The 25,519-nt window shown below is 38.1% G+C and overlaps 1 protein-coding gene across 6 annotated transcripts in view; it reads left to right on the forward strand.

Moving 5' to 3' along the window:
- Window positions 1–17,066, forward strand: part of BAZ1A (bromodomain adjacent to zinc finger domain 1A) — a 96,010-nt gene extending 78,944 nt beyond the window's left edge. For 4 of the 6 annotated variants that reach the window (XR_004820125.1, XR_004820123.1, XR_004820126.1 and 1 more), the window contains 8 exons: window positions 203–357; window positions 1,293–1,441; window positions 8,547–8,794; window positions 8,888–9,114; window positions 11,084–11,553; window positions 13,608–13,751; window positions 15,545–15,632; window positions 16,072–17,066. Coding sequence is in view for 2 of the 6 variants with exons in the window: in XM_035727934.1 (XP_035583827.1) it covers window positions 203–357; window positions 1,293–1,441; window positions 8,547–8,794; window positions 8,888–9,114; window positions 11,084–11,553; window positions 13,609–13,751; window positions 15,545–15,632; window positions 16,072–16,268 (1,677 nt within the window). In the remaining 4 variants the exon portion in view is untranslated. The remainder of the gene's footprint in view (window positions 1–202; window positions 358–1,292; window positions 1,442–8,546; window positions 8,795–8,887; window positions 9,115–11,083; window positions 11,554–13,607; window positions 13,752–15,544; window positions 15,633–16,071) is intronic. The other 2 variants (XM_035727934.1, XM_035727933.1) reach the window with 1 other exon arrangement.
- The last annotated feature ends 8,453 nt before the right edge of the window (window positions 17,067–25,519 follow it).

Consider the following 25,519-nt stretch of genomic DNA (forward strand, 5'->3'; position numbering starts at 1 on the left):
CTTAGAATTGCTTATGATTTCCCTATATAGAGAGTGAGGTACTAAAGCTTCCATCTATGAATGATATGAATTTCATTTTGGCCACTTAGTAACCTTATTTTTAGATCCCTTTTTGATTCACAATCTGTTCTAGAATATTCATGAATTTTTCATATGTATGTCGAATCTCATACTTCTTAGGAACAACATATGTTTATTACAGGTTACAGATCGACACATCTGGAGATCAGCATTAGAGAGTGGACGGTATGAGCTGTTAAGTGAGGAACACAAGGAAAATGGGATCATTAAGACTGTGAATGAAGATGTAGAAGAGATGGAAATTGATGAGCAAGCAAAGGTCATAGTAAGAGACAGGTACAAAAAGGATTTTTCTAAAGTAACTGTCACTTTTCCTTGCCACTTCAACTGTATGGTTCTTTTTAGTAAATGTTTCTTTTTCTTTAAAAAACTGTTTTAAAATCTTATCATGAGGACTTTTAATACTTGTAACCACTGAAATGATCATTTTCCTCAACCTCAAGCCCTCTTTTACTCTACTTTGTGCTAGTGCAGCCAAAAGACAGCTAGTTAGGATAATAATTTCTCAAGTTAAAAAAAAAAAGTCTTTGAACTTAAGGTTTTAAAGTAACTTTATACTACCCATTTTTCTTTTCTGTAGGAAAACTTAGTAAATTGTGGTAGGCTTAAATATTATTTGAATTATTAATCAGAACCTACATCTGTATATCTATAGATAGATACTTTGACTTTCAGAGTTATTTTTGGGTAACTTCCCTTAAGGAGTTCATCTAGAAGGAAAGGAGATAGGATGCTGGGAGGGAAGACGTACTACTGAAGGCTTTGAGCGAATAGGTTTGTACGTTTAAATGATCATTTTACCTGCAATATGGAGATTTATTGCAAAGGGAATAAGACTGGAGGCTAAGAAACTACTTAGGAGGTAGCTATCAGTGTCCCAGCCAGTAAAAGTTGAAGCAAGAGAAAAAGAGAGCGAGGTAAGCTGCCTGGGATACTTATCATTAAGGCCCATCACTGGGTCATCTACCTAAAACCTTTCCCCTAAGCCTTGTCTCATCCACCTTCCCTCCAACTATTTGCCCTTCTGACCTCCTTAAATGACTTGGTATTTAGTTTAGCTCCTGATTCATGTATTTATCTCCCTTTCATACCGGCTTATGTGATCCCCTGTGAGATTGAGGGAACTGTTTCTTACACAGGTGTAAGTAAGCATTTGGAGGAATGGACTCGAGTTTTTAAGTACCATAAACTCTTGCATGTTTTCATTGTAGACTTTTGGGCATAAAAACAGAAACTCCAAGTACTGTCTCAACTAATGCAAGTACCCCCCAGTCAGTGAGCAATGTGGTTCATTATCTGGCAATGGCGCTTTTTCAGATAGAGCAGGGCATTGAGCGGCGTTTTCTCAAAGCTCCACTCGGTAAGTACCGGTTTTTACTTCCAAATATTAGTTATATTTTAAATGATTCTGAAATTGCCCTTTAGTAGAAATATATGGGCTGACACAGTAAAATTGGCAAATCTGAAAAACTTGAGATTGTATTTTCATTTCAAAACATGGGTTCTTTCAGGTGAGATTTTTTTAAAATAGTACTTAAGTACTTTTTACTCTAAATACTCATCTTTAATGACTGTCTTTTTTACTATTTCTGTCAATCTTTTCTTTTGTGTTTCATCGAAAGAAAGATTACCAAATCATGTGACTAGCCAGATCCTACATAATCAAAAATTGTATATAAATATTTGTTACCTAAAACAGAACCCCAAAGAAGCTACTTAAATGTCCACCATTAGAGGTATGGTTTAATAATGTTGTCACTGGGGCGCCTGGGTGGCTCAATTGGTTGAGCGGCTGACTTTATTTCAGCTCAGGTCATGATCTCAGGGTCGTGGGATTGAGCCCCACTTCAGGCTCCCTGCTCACAATAATAATAATTGGATCACTAACCTGAGCACTGTATAAGAAGCACTAAGTCAGAAATACCACGTGTTAAAGGGTACATAAATGAGGAAATGCTCTATAATTTATGGTAGGATGATAGAAGTAATACTGTCTGGATCGTGTTTTAGCAATTTATGAAGTTAATACGTTTTTAGGGACTAATCTAGGGACATAATCACTGTCTTTAGGAAAATATGTTTCAGGTTCCAAATCAGTTTTCATATCATAACTGCCTCTACTTCCCTGTGCTCTGATACATTAATTTATAATTTATCATATTCAAGTTAGTTTGTATCTCAGTAGTAGGGTGCCAGAAGAAACAGTTTTTAAAACCGTATCTTGGGGCACCTGGGTGGCTCAGTCATTAAGCGTCTGCCTTTGGTTCAGGTCGTGATCCCAGAGTCCCGGGATCAAGCCTGCATTGGGCTCCCCACTCGGCAGGGAGTCTGCTTCTCCCTCTTCCTCTGCCCCTCCCCCTGCTCATGCTCTCTCTCCCTCTCAAATAAAAAAAAAAAAAATCTTTAAAAATAAATAAATAGGGGTGCCTGGGTGGCTCAGTCGTTAAGCGTCTGCCTTTGGCTCAGGTCACGACGAACCCCGTATCAGGCTCCCTGCTCTGCAGGAAGCCTGCTTCTCCCTCTCACTCCCCCTGCTTGTGTTCCCTCTCTTGCTGTGTCTCTCTCTGTCAAATGAAGAAATAAAATCTTTAATAAATAAAAAAATAAATAAAACCCTATCTTTTTGGTCTCCTATTGAGAGCAACTTGAATAGACTAAAATCCTTTTTAAATTATTTGAATGTCACTTGTTTGAGTAGTAAGAACAAAGTTTTCATAAATATCTGGTGCTATCAGAATGTGAATATATTTGTAAAATGTCTGTTTTGAAATTGAAGAGTTTATGGCCAGTATCTCATTGTTCTAATAAGCCTATTCATATTTTTATAAATTGATAATTCTACCATGAGCTCAGTGACTCACTTTTCAGATTAGAAAGTAGTAGTTGTAGAAATAAATATGTATGGTCATAGCTCACAAAAATATTAGTTTGTATTTCCTATATCACTCTTATTTCACAGTCTTCAATATTTCTTAATATTTTCTGTGCCTTGGGGCACCTGGGTGGCTCAGTCGGTTAAGCGTCTGTCTGCCTTGGGCTCAGGTCATGATCCCTGGGTCCTGGGGTCGAGCCCCGGGTTAGGCTCCCTGCTCGGCGGGGGGTCTGCTTCTCCCTCTGCTCCCCACTTGTGCTCTCTCTATCCCTGTCGCTATCTCTCTCTCCCAGATAAATACATAAAATCTTTTAAAAAAAATTTTCTTTGTCTAAATCGAATTACATATACAAGGGATCCCTCTCTATTATTACAACCACGTGTGAATCTACAATTACTAAAATTAAAATTTCAATTAAAAGTTATTTGTAAATTATGTAGCCTTTATGAATATTTCACTACTACTCATTAATTCTGTGGTTCCAAAAGAGAGAAAATGCAATTCTGCTGATTTTTCCACTTCTGAAACTGCCATCAGTTAAAGTTATTTACAAATTCAAGGGAAAAAAATCAGATTGTTTAGTATGTCCATATTTTCATCAGTACATCTTATTAAATATTGAAACAAAAGGGAAAAGTTAACACTGGGAGATGTTACAGCTTACATCTAGTAGGTTATATGAGAGCTGAGAGCTATAGTGTTCTTTATGCTGGGTTGTATACAGCAGTGTTGGAACATTCGTTTCATCTGAAGGGATATAAAAGGAACAATTTCAATTTGAGGTCTTAAAAGTGAAATAAGAAAAGTTCAGTTTACTTTGGTGGTAAATGTTGATCAAAGTTTAGATGTTGATCATTTATAATATGGATATTATCATCTACCATTGTTGCCCCATAAAAAGTTAATAGAATAATTGATGTCTGTAGCTTTTTATATCATGTTTAAGCCTTTGGAGGATCTGTTTTGAATGGGACAACAAGAAATAGAGGTGCCTCTGCGGTTTTAAGGTAATCTAAATAGTTAGAACAACGTAATCAAGAACATCCTTAATCTGGGAGAGAAGTGGGATTCCATTTTATGAATGTTTGAGATAGAATATATATTAAAATTCTCCATTCTTTTGATTATTTTTCAGCATAGCAAATTAACAAAGCAATTACCTGTAGGAATTTTCCCAGTTTAGCTTCAGGGATTACTTCAGTTTCTTGAGGAAGCAAGTAAGAAATAAAAATTCTACTTATATTCCACCTTCCTTAGGATGTCCCTTTTATTCTAGCAGTCAATCACATTAATAAAACTAGGCTTTTTTTAACTTGAGGAAGATATATTTGAATAATTTTAGGTATATGTGAGAATTGTTTGTTTAGGTTGGTAATTTCATCATTTATAAAGTCATGCTCATGATTAAACCCTTAAGCTATGAAAAAAATCCTTAAACTAACTTTATCAATTTGAAATTAGGTAACACAGAAATTAATAAAGATCAAAGGGGAGATAGAAAAAAAAAGGACAAGAAAAAGAGAGAGGAGGATCAATCTAGTGTGAGAGATGGTAAATTTTTAACTTTTTAAAGAATATTGTCTTTTTGAAGAATTATGGTTTTACTTTCTGTGTTGCTGAGTACTGGTTTGAATATTTAGCTTTTGACAGAAAATCTTGAACTTAATTTTTTTGGAAAGGAATGAGATTGGGGACAAGCTTATAAAACAATATCATCTTCCTAGCATTTTTCTTCTACATTGCACACCTCAGCTAATGAAACTTTTAAAAATTGGTATATAAAAAGTTGACATTGTGAATCTTAGTATACTTAAGTTATTAGTGAAAAAGAGGAACAGTGATGAAGGTATGTTTACTTACTTTGCATATAGTATTTATTTACCACTTTCTTTTTTTCTTTTTTTTACTAGCATAGGGAGAGTTATAGGGTGGGAGTTTCTGTATTGTTTTATCTCCAGGAAAAACCTACGTAGTGTGGTCACATGCATTACTATGTAGTGGCAGTTAACAATATGAAATCTCCCAGTGTAACATTTGATCATATGACTACCATTAATTCATATTAGTAAAATCCTAATTCTAATTTCTTGAGGAATTTATTTATGCTAGCATGATGGAAGATAAAAGAGAAAAGACATTTCTGCCCTTTGAGAGTTTTATAATCTGGAGAAGAAGCAAGACAATTAACAGAAAAATGGAATCAGTAGTATACACTGTTTTTTATCCTTATTTAGGTACTATAAAAAATGTGAGGGGCGCCTGGGCGGCCCAGTCGTTAAGCGTCTGCCTTCGGCTCAGGTCATGATCCCAGGGTCCTGGAATCGAGCCCTCCATCGGGCTCCCTGCTCTGCAGGAAGCCTGCTTCTCCCTCTCCCCTTGCTTGTGTTCCCTCTCTCGCTGTTTCTCTCTCTGGCAAATAAATAAATAAAATCTTTTAAAAAAATGTGAAAATGTGAACATCCATTTAAAAGTAGGTGGGATAGGGACGCCTGGGTGGCTCAGTTGGTTAAGCCTCTGCCTTCGGCTCAGGTCATGATCCCAAGGTCCCGGGATGGAGTCCCGCATCGGGCTCCTTGCTCAGCAGGGAGCCTGCTTCTCCCTCTGCCTGCCACTCCCCCTGCTTGTGCTCTTGTTCACTCTCTTGGGCGCGCGTGCACGCTCTCTCTCTCTCTCTCTCTCTCTAGCAAATAAAAAATAAAATCTTAAAAAAAAAAGTAGGTGGGATAAAAATTGGACCTTGAGCTGCCGTTGATTTGGTCAAAACCCATAATGTTTCACCAACCTTTGAGTTAAAAATCATTCAAACTGGGTGCCTGGGTGGCTCAGTTGATTGAGCGACTGCCTTTGGCTCAGGTCATGATCCCAGAGTCCCAGGATCGAGTCCTGCATCGGGCTCCCTGCTTAGCAGGGAGTCTGCTTCTCCCTCTGACCCTCTCCCCGCCCATGCTCTCTCTCACTCTCTCTCTCTCTCTCAAATAAATAAAATCTTTTAAGAAAAATCATTCACACTGACTTTCAAGGTTCCAAAGTCTCTGTCTGCACAATTTGTTTTTTCCTTCCACTCTTCCACATTGGCCTGTATGCAGCCTTATTTCTTGCCTTTACTAATAAGAATGTCCTCTGATTTATCCAGAAAGATTTCTTCAAGATCTTTGAACTAGCAATTTTTGTTGCCTCCTTCCTTAGAGGTCCTGCTCAGGCCAGAACTTTTCATGAAGCTTTATATCAAAAAACCATAGTAAATAGAAAACACAAAATGAGAGGGTGGAAATAAATCAAATGGACTGTATTATTGCATTTATTTCCTACTTTGCTAATATTTCTCTTTAGCTTTACCTGAAGAACCATTTGACCCATTCATTTTTTCCTTCTCTCATTGAGTTATTACTCTCAATTATTTTTGGAGGTTCTTATGCTTTTTCAAACTGCTTGGTTACTTACATTTTCAAACATTTATTTCTTAAAACATATTAAAATAGTTATTTTATATTCTGCGTCTAACTCTAATCTCTCAGGTCTTTATGGGTCAGATTCTGCTGGCTCTTGCCTGTAATGTTTTGTTTCCACATGTGCATTGTGGGTTTTGACTATTAACTTTCATTCCTCACAACTGGATCTATGGAAATTTCTTTAGAGAGAATTTGCAATGATTTGTACTTGTTTCTGTCACTCACCTGAGGTCACTACCAATCTGGACGACTTTAAAAATCTTAGGTATTGGGGCACCTGGGTGGCTCAGTCGGTTAAGCATCCGCCTTCAGCTCAGGTCATGATCTCAGGGTCCTGGGATCGAGCCCCGAGTCGGGCTCCCTGCTCAGCAGAGAGTCTGCTTCTCCCTCTGACCCTCCCCCCTCTCATGCTCTCTCTCTCTCATTCTGTCTCTGAAATAAATAAATAAAAATCTTAAAAAAAAAAATCTTAGGTGTTTTCAGGTTTTAAACTATTTAACGCATTGCTTGTAGTTACATGTTCTCAGGGTAGATTTATTTTCCCTTTCCACCCAACTTCAAGGTCCAGAAAAGCAGATTTCCTGGCTACTTTCTTTCTTCATGGTACCCTTTTCCACCCTGATGCTTGAGGGTATAGCCTTTTGGAGTTCTAGCTTTTCAGAAAGGATTCAACACATTGGGTGAGCCCTGGATTTCACGTCCTGTCTCTCTCATCCTGCCCAACAAACAGGAGCTCAAGACTTACTAGCGTTTGGCAGGTCTGCTCATTTATGACTTCAATTCCTGTGTATATCTTCACTCTCCCAGCTATATAAAAAATTTCTTAAATGTAGGGACCTAGAATAGACTTGTTTCGTATCTTCTAAATTGTTGCACATAGGAGCGACAGTATAAGGCAGGAATAATGGTAACAGTAACAGTATTTACTCCACGACAGGCATTTTACTTGTCTTTACTTAATCTTCCCAACAGCCCTCAGAGGTAGATGCTATCTACATATAACTGTTGGGGAACCTGAGGCACAGAGGAGTTAAGTAACTTGACCCAGCTCACTCACCTAGGGGAGCTAGTACTTACCTCAAGGCAGACTGACTCCAGAGCCTACATTCCTTAACCATTATGCTACTGCCCAAGAGGACTTTTTTTGAGGATAATAGTAGGAAATATGTCATAATAGAAACAAACTATATATGGAGTCTTATATACCTTGTAGAATTTTGACATTATGTGGTAGTCTGGTAGTCCCTTCATAATTAAGCATAATGTCAGGAAAACTAAAGTGGTAGCAATAATTGAAGATTAATTGAAGAGAGAAATCACATGCCAATGTAAAATGATAGACTGGCTAGTTAATGCCATCTAATCAAATGACTCTTAATAAGCTTTTTAGTCCAGAAGACAAAAGAATAATGTTATTAATGAAAGAAAGTTTCAAATGTTCTTATGTAAATGTTGGTGCTGAACGTTCTTTTGGGAAGTGTGGGGTATTAGCATTTTTTTATTTACCTCATTTAAAAAATATTTTCTTAGAGATAGAAGACAATAGAGTTGGCATTTCTACATAATTGATATTTTCAGTAATAGCTGTGTTGAGATATTCACATATATAAAATCCATCCTTTTAAAAAGTGTATAATTCAGTGGGTTTTAATATATTCACGGTTGTATAGCCATTCACCATAATCTAATTTCAGAAAATTTTCATCAGCCCCAAAGAAACCTCAGACATGATTGATGTTTAACTTAGAGAGTAGTCCATCTTTTATCTGAAAAGAGGAAGCAATATTCTTGATTCAAATGGATAATAACTGACTTGTAATCATATTTAGCTAGTTCTCTAAGTCAGGTCAAGAATTGATAACAAAGACTAGCTTGAGAACATATTGCCTAAGTTATTTTTCTCTTTTTAACTATTGGAATCCCAAAGCTTTTGATTTATGGATTTAAGTAATTCCTTATGTCACAAACAAGGTGTGGCTCAGCAAATATTTTCTTGAACATGAGGTTTTGTTTTTAATATCAACACAATCTTTTTATTGAGTTTTAGAAGAATTTTAAAATCTAACCTGTTTAAAATACCAAGAAAATAGGAGATATCTAAGGTTTGCCTAGAAACTTAAATCACTTTACCTTTTCGTTTAAGATGCCAGTGACAGTGGGCGTTCTTACAAAACAGTCCTGGACCGTTGGAGAGAGTCTCTCCTTGCTTCTGCTAGTCTATCCCAAGTCTTTCTTCATCTGTCCACCTTGGATCGTAGCGTGATATGGTCTAAATCTATACTGAATGCTCGTTGCAAGATATGCCGAAAGAAGGGTGATGCTGAAAACATGGTACTTTGTGATGGCTGTGATCGGGGTCATCATACCTACTGTGTTCGACCAAAACTCAAGGTAGTTTTTCCCTCTTATACTTCTTAAATTAGAATTGAGTGGTTGAGGTTTTGAGTGACAGATGACTAATGATCATTTCTGTGATTTGTCAAGACTGTGCCTGAAGGAGATTGGTTTTGTCCAGAGTGTCGGCCAAAGCAACGTTCTAGGAGACTCTCCTCTAGACAGAGACCATCCTTGGAAAGTGATGAAGAGATGGAAGACAGTATGGAAGGTGAGGATGATGAAGTTGATGATGATGATGAAGAGGGTCAAAGTGAGGAGGAGGAGTATGAGATAGAACAAGATGAAGATGACTCTCAAGAAGAGGAAGAAGTCAGGTAAGTCCTAACATGCAATAAAATGAGTTTGTGAGTCATAACTAGACAGTCTCTTGACTACTCAAATACAAATGGAATGATTGGGGCCTATAACTTTTTTTTTCTTAATTTTATTTTATTATGTTATGTTAATCACCATACATTACATCATTAGTTTTTGATGTAGTGTTCCATGATTCATTGTTTGTGTATAACACCCAGTGCTCCATGCAGAACCTGCCCTCTTTAATACCCATCACCAGGCTAACCCATCCTCCCAGCCCCTCCCCTCTAGAACCCTCAGTTTGTTTCTCAGAGTCCATAGTCTTTCATGGTTCGTCTCCCCTACGATTTTCCCCCTTCATTTTTCCCTACCTACTATCTTCTTTTTTTTAACATATAACCTATTATTTGTTTCAGAGGTACAGGTCTGTGATTCAACAGTCCTACACAATTCATAGCGCTCACCATAGCACATATCCTCCCCAATGCCCCATAACTTTTTAAAAACTGGTGTGTAATATAGTGGCCTAAAGTTATCCTTGCTTTAGTATTCTGAGCATTTGAAGTTATTCCTGAGGAAGTGTAGTACGTTTGTGAGTTTAGCCAGATCATAAAATCAAATATGAGTTCACATTTGGACAGGAATACCAATTCAGACCCCCGTCAAGTTTGATTTTACTTAATTTTATGCCTAAAGCAGCAAATAAGCGTTCCAGAGGATATTCATGAGATAAAGATGATTGAATGCAGCTTCCCAGTGCCCCTCTTGCTTTCTCGAGGAGTTATACTCAAATATTGGTGATCTTGGCACCTGCAGAGAGAGAGAGAGAGAGAGATGCCAGTAGGCACATGGTATTGTTATACTCCTTCCACATTAGCATCCAGAAGCAACTCCTGTCCTACCATATAGCCAGGTATTTGGCAGCTTAGCAAGCTGTGTCGCCAGGCCTAATGAATGTGGCTACTCCCATGCGTGGCAGCGCTGGAGTATTCTCCCCTTATTTGTCCCTAAGACCTCCCCACCTTTTTAACATTTGAACCCCATTCATGTGGAATCAGAAAAGTGGATGTAAAGCAAGGGCAACTTTGAACTGACAAGGTACAAAAAGGCCAGTCTGCAGAGGATAAGTAGAGAGAGCTACCGCATCCGCTGTAAGCAAGTTGTTATTTTTTTACTCACTCCAACTAGCAGGAGCCGTCTTCCTTGTAGATTATAAGGGCAGTATTTATGTTAAACATAAAGATGATAAAGAATTTGGGGTGCCTGGGTGGCTCAGTCATTAAGTATCTGCCTTCGGCTCAGGTCGTGATCCCAAGGTCCTGGGATCGAGCCCTGCATCGGGCTCCCTGCTCAGCGGGGAGCCTGCTTCTCCCTCTCCCACTCCCCCTGCTTGTGTTCCCTCTCTCACTGTGTCTCTCTCTGTCAAATAAATAAATAAAATCTTAAAAAAAAAAGAAAAGATAAAGAATTTGGAAAATTCTTGGAAATCCTTTAGGTAAACTGGAAGTCCAGGTATGTGGGGAGATGGATAAAAAGAGGCTTAAAGGGGTTGTTTCATCCTTGTCTACAACTTAAAGGCAATTAAAAGATCAAACCTAGGGGTGCCTGGCTGGCTCAGTCAGTGGAGAGTGTAACTCTTGAGCTCAGGGTCGTGAGTTCTAGCCCCACGTTGGGGGTAGAATTTACTAAGAATAAAAGTAAGATAAAAGATTGAACCTAGTTTTATATTTTACAGTAAGAATCAGAAGATGGCAAAGAGATTCTTAGCATGGTATTCAGGAACCACAGGTTTAGGGCCTACTTTGACCAAGCCTGTAGGTTACCTCAGCATCGGTGGTTATGAAGAGTGATGGTCTCCTGTAGCATAAGGACACCAAAGAAATGTATGTGGAACTCACTGGCTGAAGAGTAGAACAAGGGGAATAGAAATTATCTATGGGCATCGTTTCTCTGTACAGTAATTATGTTTTCTAACAATATTTACAGCCCACCAAAACGAGGAAGACCGCAAGTTAGATTGCCAATTAAAACAAGAGGGAGACTTAGCTCTTCTTTCTCAAGTCGTGGCCAACGACAAGATCCTGGAAGATACACTTCAAGGAGTCAGCAGAGTACACCCAAAACAACTGTTTCCTCTAAAACCACTGGTAGAAGCCTTAGAAAGATAAAGTCTGCCCCTCCAACAGAAACTAAATCTTTAAGAATTGCCGGTCGTTCTACTCGCCAGAGTTATGGCCCACTGCAAGCAGATGTATTTGTGGAACTACTTAGTCCTCGTAGAAGACGCAGAGGCAGGAAGAGTGCTAATAATACACCAGAAAATAGTCCCAACTTCCCTAACTTCAGAGTCATTGCCACAAAGTCAAGTGAGAAGTCAAGATCTCTCAATGTTACTCCAAAACTTTCTCTCCAAGATAGTGAATCCAAGAGAAGAGGAAGGAAAAGACAATCTACAGGTATGAAGAAGTCTAATTTAAATTATTCTTACCTAAGAAAATGGAATCATTTGGGAAGATTGAGTGTTGAGATATTTTGCATCATTTTTTAAAGGCTGTGACTAAGATAGACTATGTGACTAGGGAGCAACCTGGCCTGAAGCATAATATTCATCAAAAGGGCAGCTATTTGGGGAATAAGGTAAATTATGAGTATTTTTCTAGTAGGGTAGCAATGTAGTTGTGAGAAATTTGCAGTGTCCTGTTTCTAATGGATAGATTTGGCCAACATTTCAGTAGTGTCAGTAGAACCCATTATAACACATTTCATTCAGTTCTACCCTTTCCTTCTTTAAAATACACCTACTCATCATCACCTAGACAAGCTACTTTGGGTTATTTGGGAAGGTTCCTATCTGACATACTGAATTTGGGGGCGGGGAAGAAATGGGGGAGTAATATTGTTAGGGAGTGATCATTGGCTATCTTTTTAATTCTGATAATTGTTGTTTATAGTAATCTTTATCCAAATAATCTCTTTATTTATCTCTTTGATTCTATTCTTTTTTCTTTTAATGTCAGTAGTTATAAAACTTTAATAGTTCCAGAAAATGAAATTAGGCATAAAAAATGATACTGTTCCTTGAAGAACTGTAGGTAGGTTGTATTGCATTATTCAAATACATGACAGGATTAAGGAGTTCATTTGGTGAAAGAATGGAAGACAGTCTGTTTATGCAGTCACTAGATTGTCAGGATGGTGGAAGGGTGTTGTATCAGGTAACTTGGCACCAAGATCTAATTTAGCTTTTCCTATCCCCTTACCTATCTATTTTGCTCTTCTTCAAGCTATTTGGAAACATAGTATACCTAAAACATTTGTATTCTAAAAAACTCTAAGAAAAAAAAATTTTTGATTGATTTATAAAATTACTAACCTGGTTCCAGTGACAAACGAAGGGGGAAATGTATGCATTTACATTTAAGTAGAGAATTTAAACACCTGAATTCATAATATGAACTATGCTACCCTTTTATACTAATTCATACACTTTAGATTTTGTTATATATACCTTAGAAAGCATTTTGCTTTAAGGAAGTCCCCATATGAAATTAAGATAAGAGGGGCGCCTGGGTGACTCAATCGGTTGAGGGACTGATTCTTGATTTTGGGTTGGGTCGTGATCCCAGGGTCGTGCAATCAAGCCCCACCTCAGGCTCCATGCTCAGCGTGGAGTCTGCTTGTCCTTCTCCCTCTGCTTCTCCCCCCACTTGCTCTCTTTCACTCTCTCTCCTTCCTTCCCTCTCCCTCCCTCAAATAAATAGGGAGATTATCTTTAAGATAATCTTTTACTTCGTTATTAAGCATTACATTTCTCTTATGCAAGGTAATTTATAAAGAGGCCTACTTGCTAGATCTTTGCTTTCCTAAGGATGTGTTTCAGGAAATTCTGGAGAATTGCTTGCTTTCTTTTTATTATAGTTGAAAAAATATTTTTAATAAAATGGGCTAAAAAATAATCTATAGACTTTGCTCTAAGAACTTTCTTTTATAGTACAGTGTTTTTACTTGTTCCCACTGAATGTTTAATTAATTTGGAAATTTTATGATCAAAAAGGAAATAGTGGGGGCACCTGGCTGACTCAGTCGGTGGAGCATGCAACTCTTGATCTTGGGGTTGTGAGTTCAAGCCCCACATTGGATGTAAAGATTACTTAGAAATAAAATCTTTAGGGGTACCAGGTTGGCTCCGTCGGAAGAGCATGCAACTCTTCATCTCGAGGTCGTGAGTTCAAGCCCCACATTGGGTGTAGAGATTACTTAAATAAAAACTTTTTTTAAAAAATTGCTAATCATAAAAATAATAAAAATAAATAATAAAGTCTTTTTTAAAACAAAGGAAAGAGTGAATATTTATTCCAGATTTTCATGTTTCAGAATGTAAGTTAATTTATCTCACTATATATCAAATGTCAATTTTCTGTTTGAATTTAGGTTGTGTTTTTATACCCATTTAGCTTGTAGTGATCAAATATTTTGCTTTGTCATCACCTAAAATTAATTATTTATTTAGAATTCCTCTCCTATGACCCTGAGTCGAAGGAGTTCAGGCCGACAAGGAGGAGTTCACGAATTGTCTGCTTTTGAACAGCTTGTTGTGGAACTGGTACGGCATGATGACAGCTGGCCGTTTTTGAGACTTGTTTCCAAAATCCAGGTATATCATTAAACTTGCACATAATAAAATAAAATTACATTTAAAAAAAAAAACTTGATAAAATGTATTCATGTATATTACCTGATTTAGTCTGCTTGGCAACTTTGAGGTAGTCAAAACCACGTTAGTCACCATATACTTTGTTTTTAAACACTTGGAAAGTTAGTTTCTACACTGAAAGCAAGGACATTTCAGAGCATTCTCTCCTCAGCCCCTTCCAACCTGACTGATTCTCATGCATGATGACAGTAATGTTGAAATAGCTTCAGTGTGTTTATTCTGTGTAATGAGTATGAGTAGATTTAATTCAACTGTGTGCTATTATTGGTACTTCTGTTATGCAAAACAGCTGTTCTCAAACTTCAGCATACACCAGAATCACCTGGGCGGGCTCGTTAAAACACAGGTAACTGGGCCTCACCCCAGAGTTCTTGATTCACTAGGTCTGGAATGATGCTGATGGCGCTGGTCCAGAGACCACGGTGTGAAAACAATAATGTGAAAGATAGGTACTCTTAGAAAACAGATGGCCTAAAACTAAGGCATTTGAGATGGTGTTGGAGTTATTCATATACGGGAAGCAGAATAGGACAGTGTTACAGTGCTGTGATAGAAGTTCTTTTTTTTATTATTAATAGAATCAGGTTAGTTTATTTTTTTATTATGTAGCCATCATATAGTACATCATTAGTTTTTGATGTCGTTTTCAACGATTCATTAGTTGCATATAACACCCAGTGCTCATCACCACACATGCCCTCCTTAGTACCCATCACCCGGTTACCCCGTCCCCCTGTAATAGAAGTTCTAACGGACTTCCAGAAGTAGAGAAGAAAAGGAGATTGATTTGAGCATTTTGGAGGGAGGGAATAGCAGGAATGTAAAAGTTTTTAATGGAAGAACTGTTTGGTCTGGTCATAAAAGATAGGTGGAATATCAACAGTGAGAAATGAAATAAGGACATTGCATGAAAAGGGCAATTTTTCTTTCCTAAGTTAAAGACCCAGAAGTGAGAATATGGGAAATGATGGGTAGTTTGAATGGAACACCAGATGTGTTGGAGAGGCACAAGTAGATTATAAAGGGTCTCACTTGTTAGGTGTGTTAGGTGAAGGTTTCTGAATGAAAAAGTTATACCTTAATGTGAAGGATTAATTACCATTGAATAGCATCCTATAAAAATTAAATCTCGGGCACCTGGGTGGCTCAGTCGGTTAAGCGACTGCCTTCAGCTCAGGTCATGATCCCGGAGTCCCAGGATCGAGTCCCACATCGGGCTCCCTGCTCGGCGGGGAGTCTGCTTCTCCCTCTGACCCTCCCCTCCCTCATGCTCTCTCTCTCTCTATTCTCTCTCTCTCAAATAAATAAAAATCTTTAAAAAAAATAAAATAAAAAAATTAAAATTAAATCTCAGTTTGACTCTAACTCATTTTTCCTGAGTAGTTTTTGTGCTGAATTTTTTGTCACATACATTTTATTATTACAAATGCAATAATGCTCATTAAATAACTTTATAGATACATATTTGTATCTCTGTGGAGAGAAATAGAGACAGAAAGAGAGCACAAAGCAGAATCATAAGCTTTTTCTTTTCACAATAAATTGTCATTTTTTATAGTATCAAATAAGCTTCTACAACATTATAGTGACTGAAAGATATTAAGTGGTTTTAATGGAATAATAGTATTCAGAGATTAACATTCAGTTGCTTTTAAGTGCAGAACCTTCACATATTTGGCCACTTATCTCTGATAAATTTTCTATAGGAGAGATATATTTGAATTATTTTACAGGTCCCAGACTATTATGACATCATCAAAAAGCCCATTGCCTTAAATATAATTCGTGAAAAAGTGAACAAATGTGAATATAAATTAGCATGTAAGTAATTTATGTTTTTCTCTGATAATTATTTTTGTTTAAAGAGGTAACTGCTGTTTTTCTTGTTATTTAAATGATGTATATTAACGGATTGTGTAGATGGCATCCCAGGAGGTCTCTAAAATGCTTGTCTTATGTAGATGAAAGATGGATAGGGACTTGAATGAGTTAGATATTTTGTAGAATCTGATCTTAATAGAAGTGCACAATTATGTAACATTCCTAATTACATAATTGCATAGTTTCAGTAGAGCAATGTTAAAGCATTTGTAGTTAAACAGTTTTAAGCTTTAGATCTGCTACCTTGTTTCAGAGGCTTCAATTTCTAAAGAAAAACGTGGGCTTCCATTTTCTTAATAACATTTCTAGATATATAAACAAAATACTTTTATGTACTTTTATTTTGTACTTTTAATCTCATTTGGTTTTTTCTTTCTAGCGGAATTTATCGATGATATTGAGTTAATGTTTTCGAACTGCTTTGAGTACAACCCTCGTAACACAAGTGAAGCAAAAGCTGGAACTAGGCTTCAAGCATTTTTTCATATTCAGGCTCAAAAACTTGGACTCCATGTCACACCTGGGAATGTGGATCAAGTTAGCACACCACCAGCTGCAAAAAAGTCACGAATCTAATTTTGTCCTTCTAAAGGATATATTTGAGGAAAACAAATTGTTCACGAAAATGGAACATTAAATCATGCTCTAAAGCAGACATATATATATAAAGCAATAACAACTGATTGACCACACTGAAGTGTGGCCTGCACTATATTCTCAATTTTAATATTAAGCACTCAGGAGAATGTAGGAAAGATTTCCTTTGCTACAGTTTTGTTCAGTATCTAATAAGTTTGATAGATGTATTGGATACAGTACTGGTTTACAGAGGTTTTTGTACATTTTGAGATCATTCATGTGTCCCAATATCTTTGAAAATATTTTTTCACCTGTGATTTATTTTGTCATTGATTTTTTTTTTAGAAGTGGTATTAAGGAAGATTTATCTGTATACAGATAAATCTATTATAGCACAGTTTAGAAAAGTATATATGTCTAAGAATTGTTTAATGAGCACATTCTTTCAACACTACACATGAATGAATCCAATTTTATATCCTTGAAGTGCTGTACCAGTGCTGGCTGGAGGTATTAAGTCTGAGTTTATTAACTAGATATTTATTTAGCATTCAAAATAATTTGTGAATTTGTTTTGTATTTATAAAATTTGTACCTGGAAAATGTTCTTTAATTTTTTAAACATTTTACTGTGTTTTTGTTTTCTTTCTCTAACTTCCTTAATGATCAATCAATAAAAGGTAACACCGCTCCCCTTCTCCCTGACAGTTCTTCCAGTTTTTTTAGAACTGTATTACAACTTTCTATGTACAACTTTTTAAGTGTACAAATAAAATGATACATGTTTTTCAAGTATTCTGAATCTGGAATTTTTACAAATCAGAACTGAACTATTACACGTGATACATACCGACCATAGGAACTAATAGTTTATTATACCTGAGTCTCTATGGCAGTGATGTGCATCTTTTTTGGCCCAAACCCTTGGAGGAGTAAGATACCTCCCATTAGGAACAGTAGCAGTCTGTGACAGGGATTCTCAGTAAAGGAAGAAAGAAAGTTTGGAATGTGCCTACCTGGTTAAAAAAACACCACTCAAAATTTTTTAAAATAGAAAGTGCTATTTCTTAGGTGTAGAAGATATAGAGGGGCCTCAGTTTCATAGGAGTAGCTGTTCCTTTTAGGATGCAAAAGACAGGTGTCCTCCCTTTTTGGGAAGCAGTAGAGTGATCCCTCTGTTTGTTCATCTAAATCTGGACAATACTATATTCTCATTTAGTTAGGTTTGTTTATTTGGGTAGTTACCCCTCTTTCATGTCTTTCTCTTATGCCTTGAGATGATCAACTCTCTGGATTCTTTGCATGAATATGTTCACAACTATAACTTGGTATTTTTGTAATCATTTCATATGCTGATAACCAAATTTCTTAGAAAATTTTACTTTAGGGGCACGTAGGTGGTTCAGTCAGTTAGGCATCTGCCTTTGGCTCAGGTCATGATCTCAGGGTCCTGGGATTGAGTCCCGCATGAGGCTCCCTTGCTCAGTGGGGAGTCTGCTTCTGCCTCTGCCTACCACTCCCCCTGCTGTGTGCTCTCTCACTCTCTGTCACATAAATAAATAAAATCTTTTTTAAAAAATGAAAACTTTACTTTAATAGTATATTAAATATTCAGGAAAGAATTCTAAAATATAATTACACTTTAATAGTAAATTACCTGATTACTTAATATTCTTCACTTTTTAATACTAATTTTTATATATTTGCTTTTCTTGTAGACTAAATACTAAGAAGTAAAATTCTGGCTAACTACTAAATTACTGAGTTTGAAAGTCTGTCTTAATGTCTTAAAACTTGGCAATTTAGGGGCGCCTGGGTGGCTCAGTCAGTTAAGCATCTGCCTTCGGCTCAGGTCATGATCTCAGGGTCCTGGGATCGAGCCCGCGATGGGATTCCCTGCTCAACAGGGAGTCTGCTTCTCTTCCCTCTGCCCCTCCCCCAACTTGTTCTCGTTCTCTCTCTCTCTCTCTCTCTTTCTCTCTCTCTCTCTTGCTTGCTCTCTCTTAAGTAAATAAAATCTTTTAAAAAAAGAAAATGTAGACTGGAGGGGTGCCTGGCTGCCACATTTGGTAGAGCATACCACTCTTGGTCTCAGGGTCATGAGTTCAAACCCCATGTTAGATGTAGAGATTACCTTAAAAAAATAAAATCTGAAAGAAAGAGAGAAAGAAAAAAAAAGGAAGGAAGGAAGAAAAGGGAAGGAAGAAAGAAAGAGAAAGAAAAAATGTAGCCTGGAAAAAAAATTTTTCTAAAATGTCCAAAAACCTATAAGGAGGGGAAAAAAAACTTTAAAAATGATCCTTAGGCAGACTTCTACTTCTGGGATAAAGAAGTAAGTATAACCATCCTTTTCCCTAATCCTCCTGCTATAAAACTAAAAAGCCCTGGATATTATGTATAAAGCAAACTTAAGCCTGAAAGTTGGAGAGGAGGCAGACTGACTGGGGACCTTGGGATCTGAGGAAAGAGTGATGACTTCCCTGGGTTTTCTTTTTGGCTCATATATCCAGATGATACTGAAGAAGCCGGCAACTGGAAATTCTAAATGGCACAAAACAAAAGCCACAACAAAAGCTTTTCCTAGCTGAAGGACCAGCAAAGGAGCAGCCTAGTAAGACAAAGCATTTAGACAATAACCACTCCATTCCAGCCAAACACCACAGACAAAAACTGGCTTTACCCACACACCCAGCAAAAATCAAATGGGGAGCCTAGACTTCCACCCTCATTAGGATAAAATGAGGCGCCCCAACACCCCCACTGGAGTGGTGTGAGCAAAAGACTCAGAAGGGAGCCTGGACTTTAATCCCCGTCAGTAGTGACGTATTTCCCTGCTCCCCCACAGTGTCAGTGGAGACCAGGAGGCGCCTAGACTCACACCACTGGCCAGCAATAATGGGAACCCCATTTCTGGTGTCATAAGAGGCTGAGTGGGAAACTTGGCTTTCTACAGCATCTGGCAATTACAAGGCGTTCCGGGCTTTCCCCGCCAGTGGGATCAGAGAAAGCCAGCGAAGAAAGAAGATTTAAATAAGGTCCAGAGTCTTATAATACGAAAATGTCCATGTTTCAGTCGAAAATTACACCACGAACTAGGAAGATCTCAAACTGAATGAAAAAAAAGGTGCCAACACCAAGACGACAATTAAAATTATGTGACAAAGATTTTAAAGCATCCATGATAGGGGCACCTGGGTGGCTCAGTTGGTTAAGCGTCTGAATCTTGGTTTCCGCTCAGGTCATGATTTCTTGGTGAAGAGGTCGAGCCCCGCATGGAGCCGCACATTGGGCTTCTTCCTCATCCGGAAGTCTGCTTCCCCTTCTTGCCTCCCCCTGCATTCTCTCTGTCTCTGAAATAACTAAATCTAAAAAAGAAAAAAATAAAGCACCATGATAAAATTGCTTCAATGAGCAACTACAAACACACCTGAAACAGAGTTTCAGTTTTCTATTGCTGCTTTAACAAATTGCCACAAATTTAGCAGCTTAGATGATGCAAGCTTGTTAGTTGTGGGTTAGAAGTCTGACACAAATCTCACGGGCTAAAATAAAGTTTTCAGAGAACTGCTTTTCTTTCTGAAGTCTCTAGGAAAGAACCATTTCCGTGCTCTTTCCAGCTCCTAGAGGTCACCCACATTCCTTGGCTAATGGCCCCCTTCATCTTCAAATCTACCAACATAACATTTCTCTGTGCCTTTCTTCAATAATCACATCTTCCTCTAACCACTGCCAGGGAATTTTCTCTGATTTTATGGACCCATTTGAGTAGATTATATCTGCCCAGACAACTCAGGAAAATCTTCCCATTCAAGGTCCTTGAGTCAATCGCATTTTAGAAGTCTCTTTTGTCATGTAAAGTAACATATTCATAGGGATTCCAGCGATTGGGACGTGGACATCTTTGGAGAAGGAACAGAAAAGAAAAAAAAAAGGTAAACATAAACCCTAACAAATCAATAATTATATGACTTTTTTTTTTGGACAGAGGCTGCGAGAGAGGGAACACAAGCAGGGGGAGTGGGAGAGGGAGAAGCAGGCTTCCCGTGGAGCAGGGAGCCCGATGCGGGGCTCGATCCCAGGACCCTGGGATCATGACCTGAACCACCCAGGCTTAATCTATACCGATTAAAAAAATAGAACAACAAAAAAAATTAGCCAGGGCTGGGAGGGAGAGAATAAAAGAGGCTTGGATGGAGCACAGGGGCTTTTTAGGACAGTGAAACTATTCTATACGATTCTGTAATGGTGGCTACATTTCATTATAGATTTGTTAAAACTCATAGAATGTACAACACAAAGAATGAATCCCGATGTAAACTATGGGCTTTAGTTAGTAAGGTATCAACATTGGTTTATCAGTTATAACAAATGTAGCGTGCTAATGGAAGATGTTACTAAGAGGGAAAACTGGGGGTGGGGATTAGGAAGTATATGAGAACTCTGTACTTTCTGCTCTAGTTTTATGTAAACCTAAAAGTGTTCAAATAAATAGTCTAATTAAAAAGAGATTGACAAAATGAATTAAGACATATGGCCAAATTATATGCGGTCTACAAGAAACTCACTTCAAATTTAACTATATGGGTAGCTTGAAAGTAAAAGGATGGAAAAAGCATGCAAACATTATTGAATAAAGAAAATGAGGAGTGGCTATATAAATCAATATCAGGTAGACTTAAGAACAATGAAGGTTACCAAAGACAGGAAGGGACATTACATGATAATAAAGGGATCAATACACCAAGAACGGTAATTCTAAATGTGTATGCATTTAGGGATGCAAAACATGTGGAAATGAAAATTGATAAAACTGAAAGAAATAGACAAATCCACAGTTACAGGTGGAGTCTTCACCCCTCCTCTCTCAACCATTAATAGAACAACTAGGCAGAAAATCAGCAAGTATATAACACCATCAATCAATAGGATCTACTCAACATTCATGGAACCCTCTGCCCAACAACAGTGGAATACATATTCTTTTCACATACTCAAAGATAGATCATATCCAGAGCCAGAAGCCTCCATTTCAACTCAGTTTTTTTTTTCTTTCTAAAATCTAAACCAACTCTGTCAGAGTCTGCAAAGTACTCTCTTTGTTTAACTTACTGGGTGGCCTAACAATGCCATCTTTTAGAACAAAGATAAATCGTCCACCAGTCCAGACCGTCTCTTGACAATTTCTTGGAGAGAAACGAGCAAACTACAAATCAAAAGAACATCTGGAAATCCATCCTGTATAATAGAAAGCAAGAGATCTATAACTACAGCAAGTTAGAAGTTGATGGTCTCGCTATGGCTACATCTGGTAGAATTAGAGAAAGTGTGTTGAGAGTTCACATATGTTAGGAATCCCAGCAGATCAAAGACTCTTAGCTTGAACTCTTCTACTGGATCTTAAAACATCTACCACTGCCCCCACCCAAATGTGAAAGAAGCCCTTCGTCTCTAAATGTGCATGTTACTTTGAAGGTAGGAATTCCAAGGGCGGAATCTTAAAGAGCTAACTTTTTGAGATGAAGCTTTAGCAAAAGTATTTTAGATAAATAATGCAATTATCACATTTTTTTAAATGTTCTGACCTATGGCCCAAAAATAAATGACCAAGAAGAGCAGGGTCTAAAAATCTTTTAATAGGGCGCCTGGATGGCTCAGTTGGTTAAGCGACTGCCTGCGGCTCAGGTCATGATCCTGGAGTCCCAGGATCGAGTCCCACATGGGGCTCCCTGCTCACTCAGCGGGGAGTCTGCTTCTCCCTCTGACCCTCTCCCCTCTCATGCTCTCTCTCTATCTCATTCTCTCTCAAATAAATAAATAAAATCCTTTAAAAAAATAAATAAAAATAAAAATCTTTTAATAAATGTAAAATACTCCCTTGGTTATTCTTATTTGTAGAAGATAATGGGCCTCATTCTTCAAATTTAGGTCAAAAAGTATGCTTCCACATAGCAAAGGCTAACTGTCCTCATTGGTTTGGAAAGAACTTTCCTGGGATAAAAATTGTCATAGGACACAGCCAACCACACAGGCATTCCTTCTTGACCATCTTTGGATAGCCCAATAAAAGCCTGTTCTCTGGTGCTCTTCTCTGGCAGTCTTTCAGAGTCACCCAGGTATTAGAAGCCTAAATACAAAGAATAAAATTTTACAATTATTTGAAGAATATATAGGAAAATATTTTTATATCAAGATTGAAAAGGAATTCATCTCTATATATATTATATATATGCTTCTTTATAATGGGCAAATTTTAACATATACAAATTAGATAGAATGAACTTCCATGTAGGGCACCTGCATGGCTCAGTTGGTTAAGCGTCTGCCTTTGGCTCAGGCCATGGTCCCAAGACCCTAGCATCAAGTCCTACATGGGGCTCCCTGCTCAGCGGGGAGTCAGCTTCTCCCTCTGCCTGCCGCTCCCCCATGACTGTGCTCTCCTGTTCTGTCTCTCTGACAAATAAATAAACAAAACCTTAAAAAAAAAAAAGGAACCAACTTCCGTGTACCTATTACTCAGCTTTGACAATTACCAACTTGTGACCAATCTTGCTTTATCTGTCTCCCCTTCCTCATATTATTTTGAGGAAAATTCCACTCATCACACTACTTCATCTGTAAATATTTCAGAATGTATCTCTAAAAGGAAAGGGACCCTAAACAAAAATCACCTCAATATCATTATTACATTAAAAAGACTAATACTGATTCCTTGAGCTCATCAAATATCTAGTGGGGAAGGATTTCTTGAAAGAAAGGAGAGGGTGCCTGGGTGGCTTTGTTGGTTGAGCTACTGCCTTCGGCTCAGGTCATGATCCTGGAGTCCCAGGATCGAGTCCCGGGATTGGGCTCCCTGCTCAGCAGGGAGTCTGCTTCTCCCTCTGACCCTCCCCCCTCTCATGTGCTCTCTCTCTCATTCTTGCTCTCTCAAATAAATAAAATCTTTAAAAAAAAGAAAGGAGAAAAGATGGGAAGAAGGAGGAAGTAGGGAGGAGAAGGGTGGGGGGAGGAAGATGGGAGGGAGGGATCAAGGAAGGAAGGGGGAAGACAAACCATAAACATAAAAGAAAAGGCACAAACCTAAAGGAATAACTTGATACATTCTTTTTTTGTTAAGATTTTCATTTATTTATTTGACAGAGAGAGACAGAGCGAGAGAGGGAACACAAGCAGGGGGAGTGGGAGAGGGAGAAGCAGGCTTCCCGCGGAGCAGGGAGCCCGATGTGGGGCTCGATCCCAGGACCCTGGGACCATGACCTGAGCCGAAGGCAGACGCTTAACGACTGAGCCACCCAGGCGCCCCTGATATATTCTATCACATAATTTTTTTAACTTCTTAGGAGACACCAAAAACAAAATGAAAAGATGGCCCAGAGAATGGGAGAAGATAGTGGGGCTCCTGGGTCTCTGACAAAAAATAAAAAAATAAAAAAATCTTAAAAAATAAAAAAATAAAATCTTTTAAAAACAAGATGTTTGCAATGCATATTATAACAAACAAAAACCTGGTATACTGAATACATAAAGAATTGCTAAAAATAAGGAAAAGAAAAATAACCCTACAGAAAATTTTATAAAGTATGCGAGCTGGCATAAATATGTAGACAGAGTTTGGGGAGGGAGAAACAATTTAAAAGTCATTGAAAGACACCTGCTTCTGCTTTGGTTCTTTTTTTTAAGATTTTATTTATTTATTTGAGAGAGAATGAGATAGAGAGAGAGCATGAGAGGGGGGAGGGTCTGAGGGAGAAGCGGACTCACTGCTGAGCAGGGAGCCCGATGCGGGACTCGATTCCAGGACTCCAGGATCATAACCCGAGCCAAAGGCAGTCGCTTAACCAACTGAGCCACCCAGACACCCTGCTTTGGTTCTTGATTGGTCTCTAGCCTTGGGGCAAAATTGTCTGTTAGGGAGGAAAGCACAGGAGTCCCTAATTAATTAGAGTTTCAAAATTTAAACCTAAGACATGTGGTAATTAAACAAGTAACTGATAGAATCACTTTAGGTTAAATGTCTAGATTTTTTAACTATTATTTTACTAGAAGATATTATAAAGCCTCCATGTCACTCTCCTTATTTTAAACCTTTTAACAGCTTCCTGTAACACAGAATAAAGCCCAAAGATCCTTAACAGTAGAAGCTGCCAAATTTTCTCTGTTCAAGGTGCCTTTAGTATCCCAGTAATTGTTTTCAAGGTGCTCTTACGCCCAAAGAAATACCTAACAGTTCTGTTTATTAAGTAAAGTCCAAGCGACTTAATATGTATGTCTTAACAGCGCCTTCTGGGCGCTACATAACTTCTCAGACCTTGGAATCAGATTGTCCACAACCACCCCTCATTTCCTGCTCCACATGGATTCTCTCGAGGGAGTAGCTTTTTAATCACACCAACAGCGGAAAACTCATCCAAAGGAATCGCGGGATCTGAAGTTCAAAGTGTAAACCAGCTCGAGTTGGTAAGTTCCCGCGGTGTCCGAGAGATGTCGCTGTGTTTCCCTTAAAACCGAAAGCATCCGCCCCTCGCCCGGGGAGTTTGCTGGGACCCCGCGGGAGCTTCAGCCCAGGGTTTGGGACAGGTTTATAGCTCCTGCATTAGTTGGCCCCTAACCACTTCAGCCTCGTTTTGTTGTGCTCTTCTTGTCTGCTACACTGTAGTTTCACTGGTTCTTTCTTTTCCCCAAAAGACGGAGCCTCTTTTTTCACGCTGTTGTCTTTGTTCGGAATGCTCTTCAAGATGAGTAACCTTCCTTAAGTCCCCTGCTATTTTTTCAATAGACTTTAAGCTGCATGAAAGCAGGGACCATGTTTGTTTTCTTCATCTTATATCCGGTGCCTAGCACAGTTCTTGGCACATACTTAAAAACATCAAAAAATAAAAACAAAACCAAAAAACTATGTATGTTCTATTGATATTTTTTCAAGAGTTTGTTTGTTTGTTTGTTTGAGAGAGAGAGAGTGCACAAGCAGGGGGAGGAGTAGAGGGGGAAAGAATCTCCAGCTGACTCCCCTGCTGAGCTCCAGGTCCCCCACACCCTGAGATCGTGACCCGAGCCAAAACCAAGAGTCACCCAGGTGCCCCTATTGATATATTTATTTAGAGATTAATTTTAAGACCTGCAATCAAGGTGTGAAAGGCAAGAGAAATTCCTTTCTTACTAGTTCAATTTGTCAGTAAGCAATTATAAATCTAAAAATTGATAGCGGTTTTTAATGTGATTGCTAGTGTACTTATAAAGGCATTTTAAAAAAC

This window comes from Zalophus californianus, chromosome 6, assembly GCF_009762305.2.
Source record: "Zalophus californianus isolate mZalCal1 chromosome 6, mZalCal1.pri.v2, whole genome shotgun sequence".
Lineage (NCBI taxonomy): Eukaryota > Metazoa > Chordata > Mammalia > Carnivora > Otariidae > Zalophus > Zalophus californianus.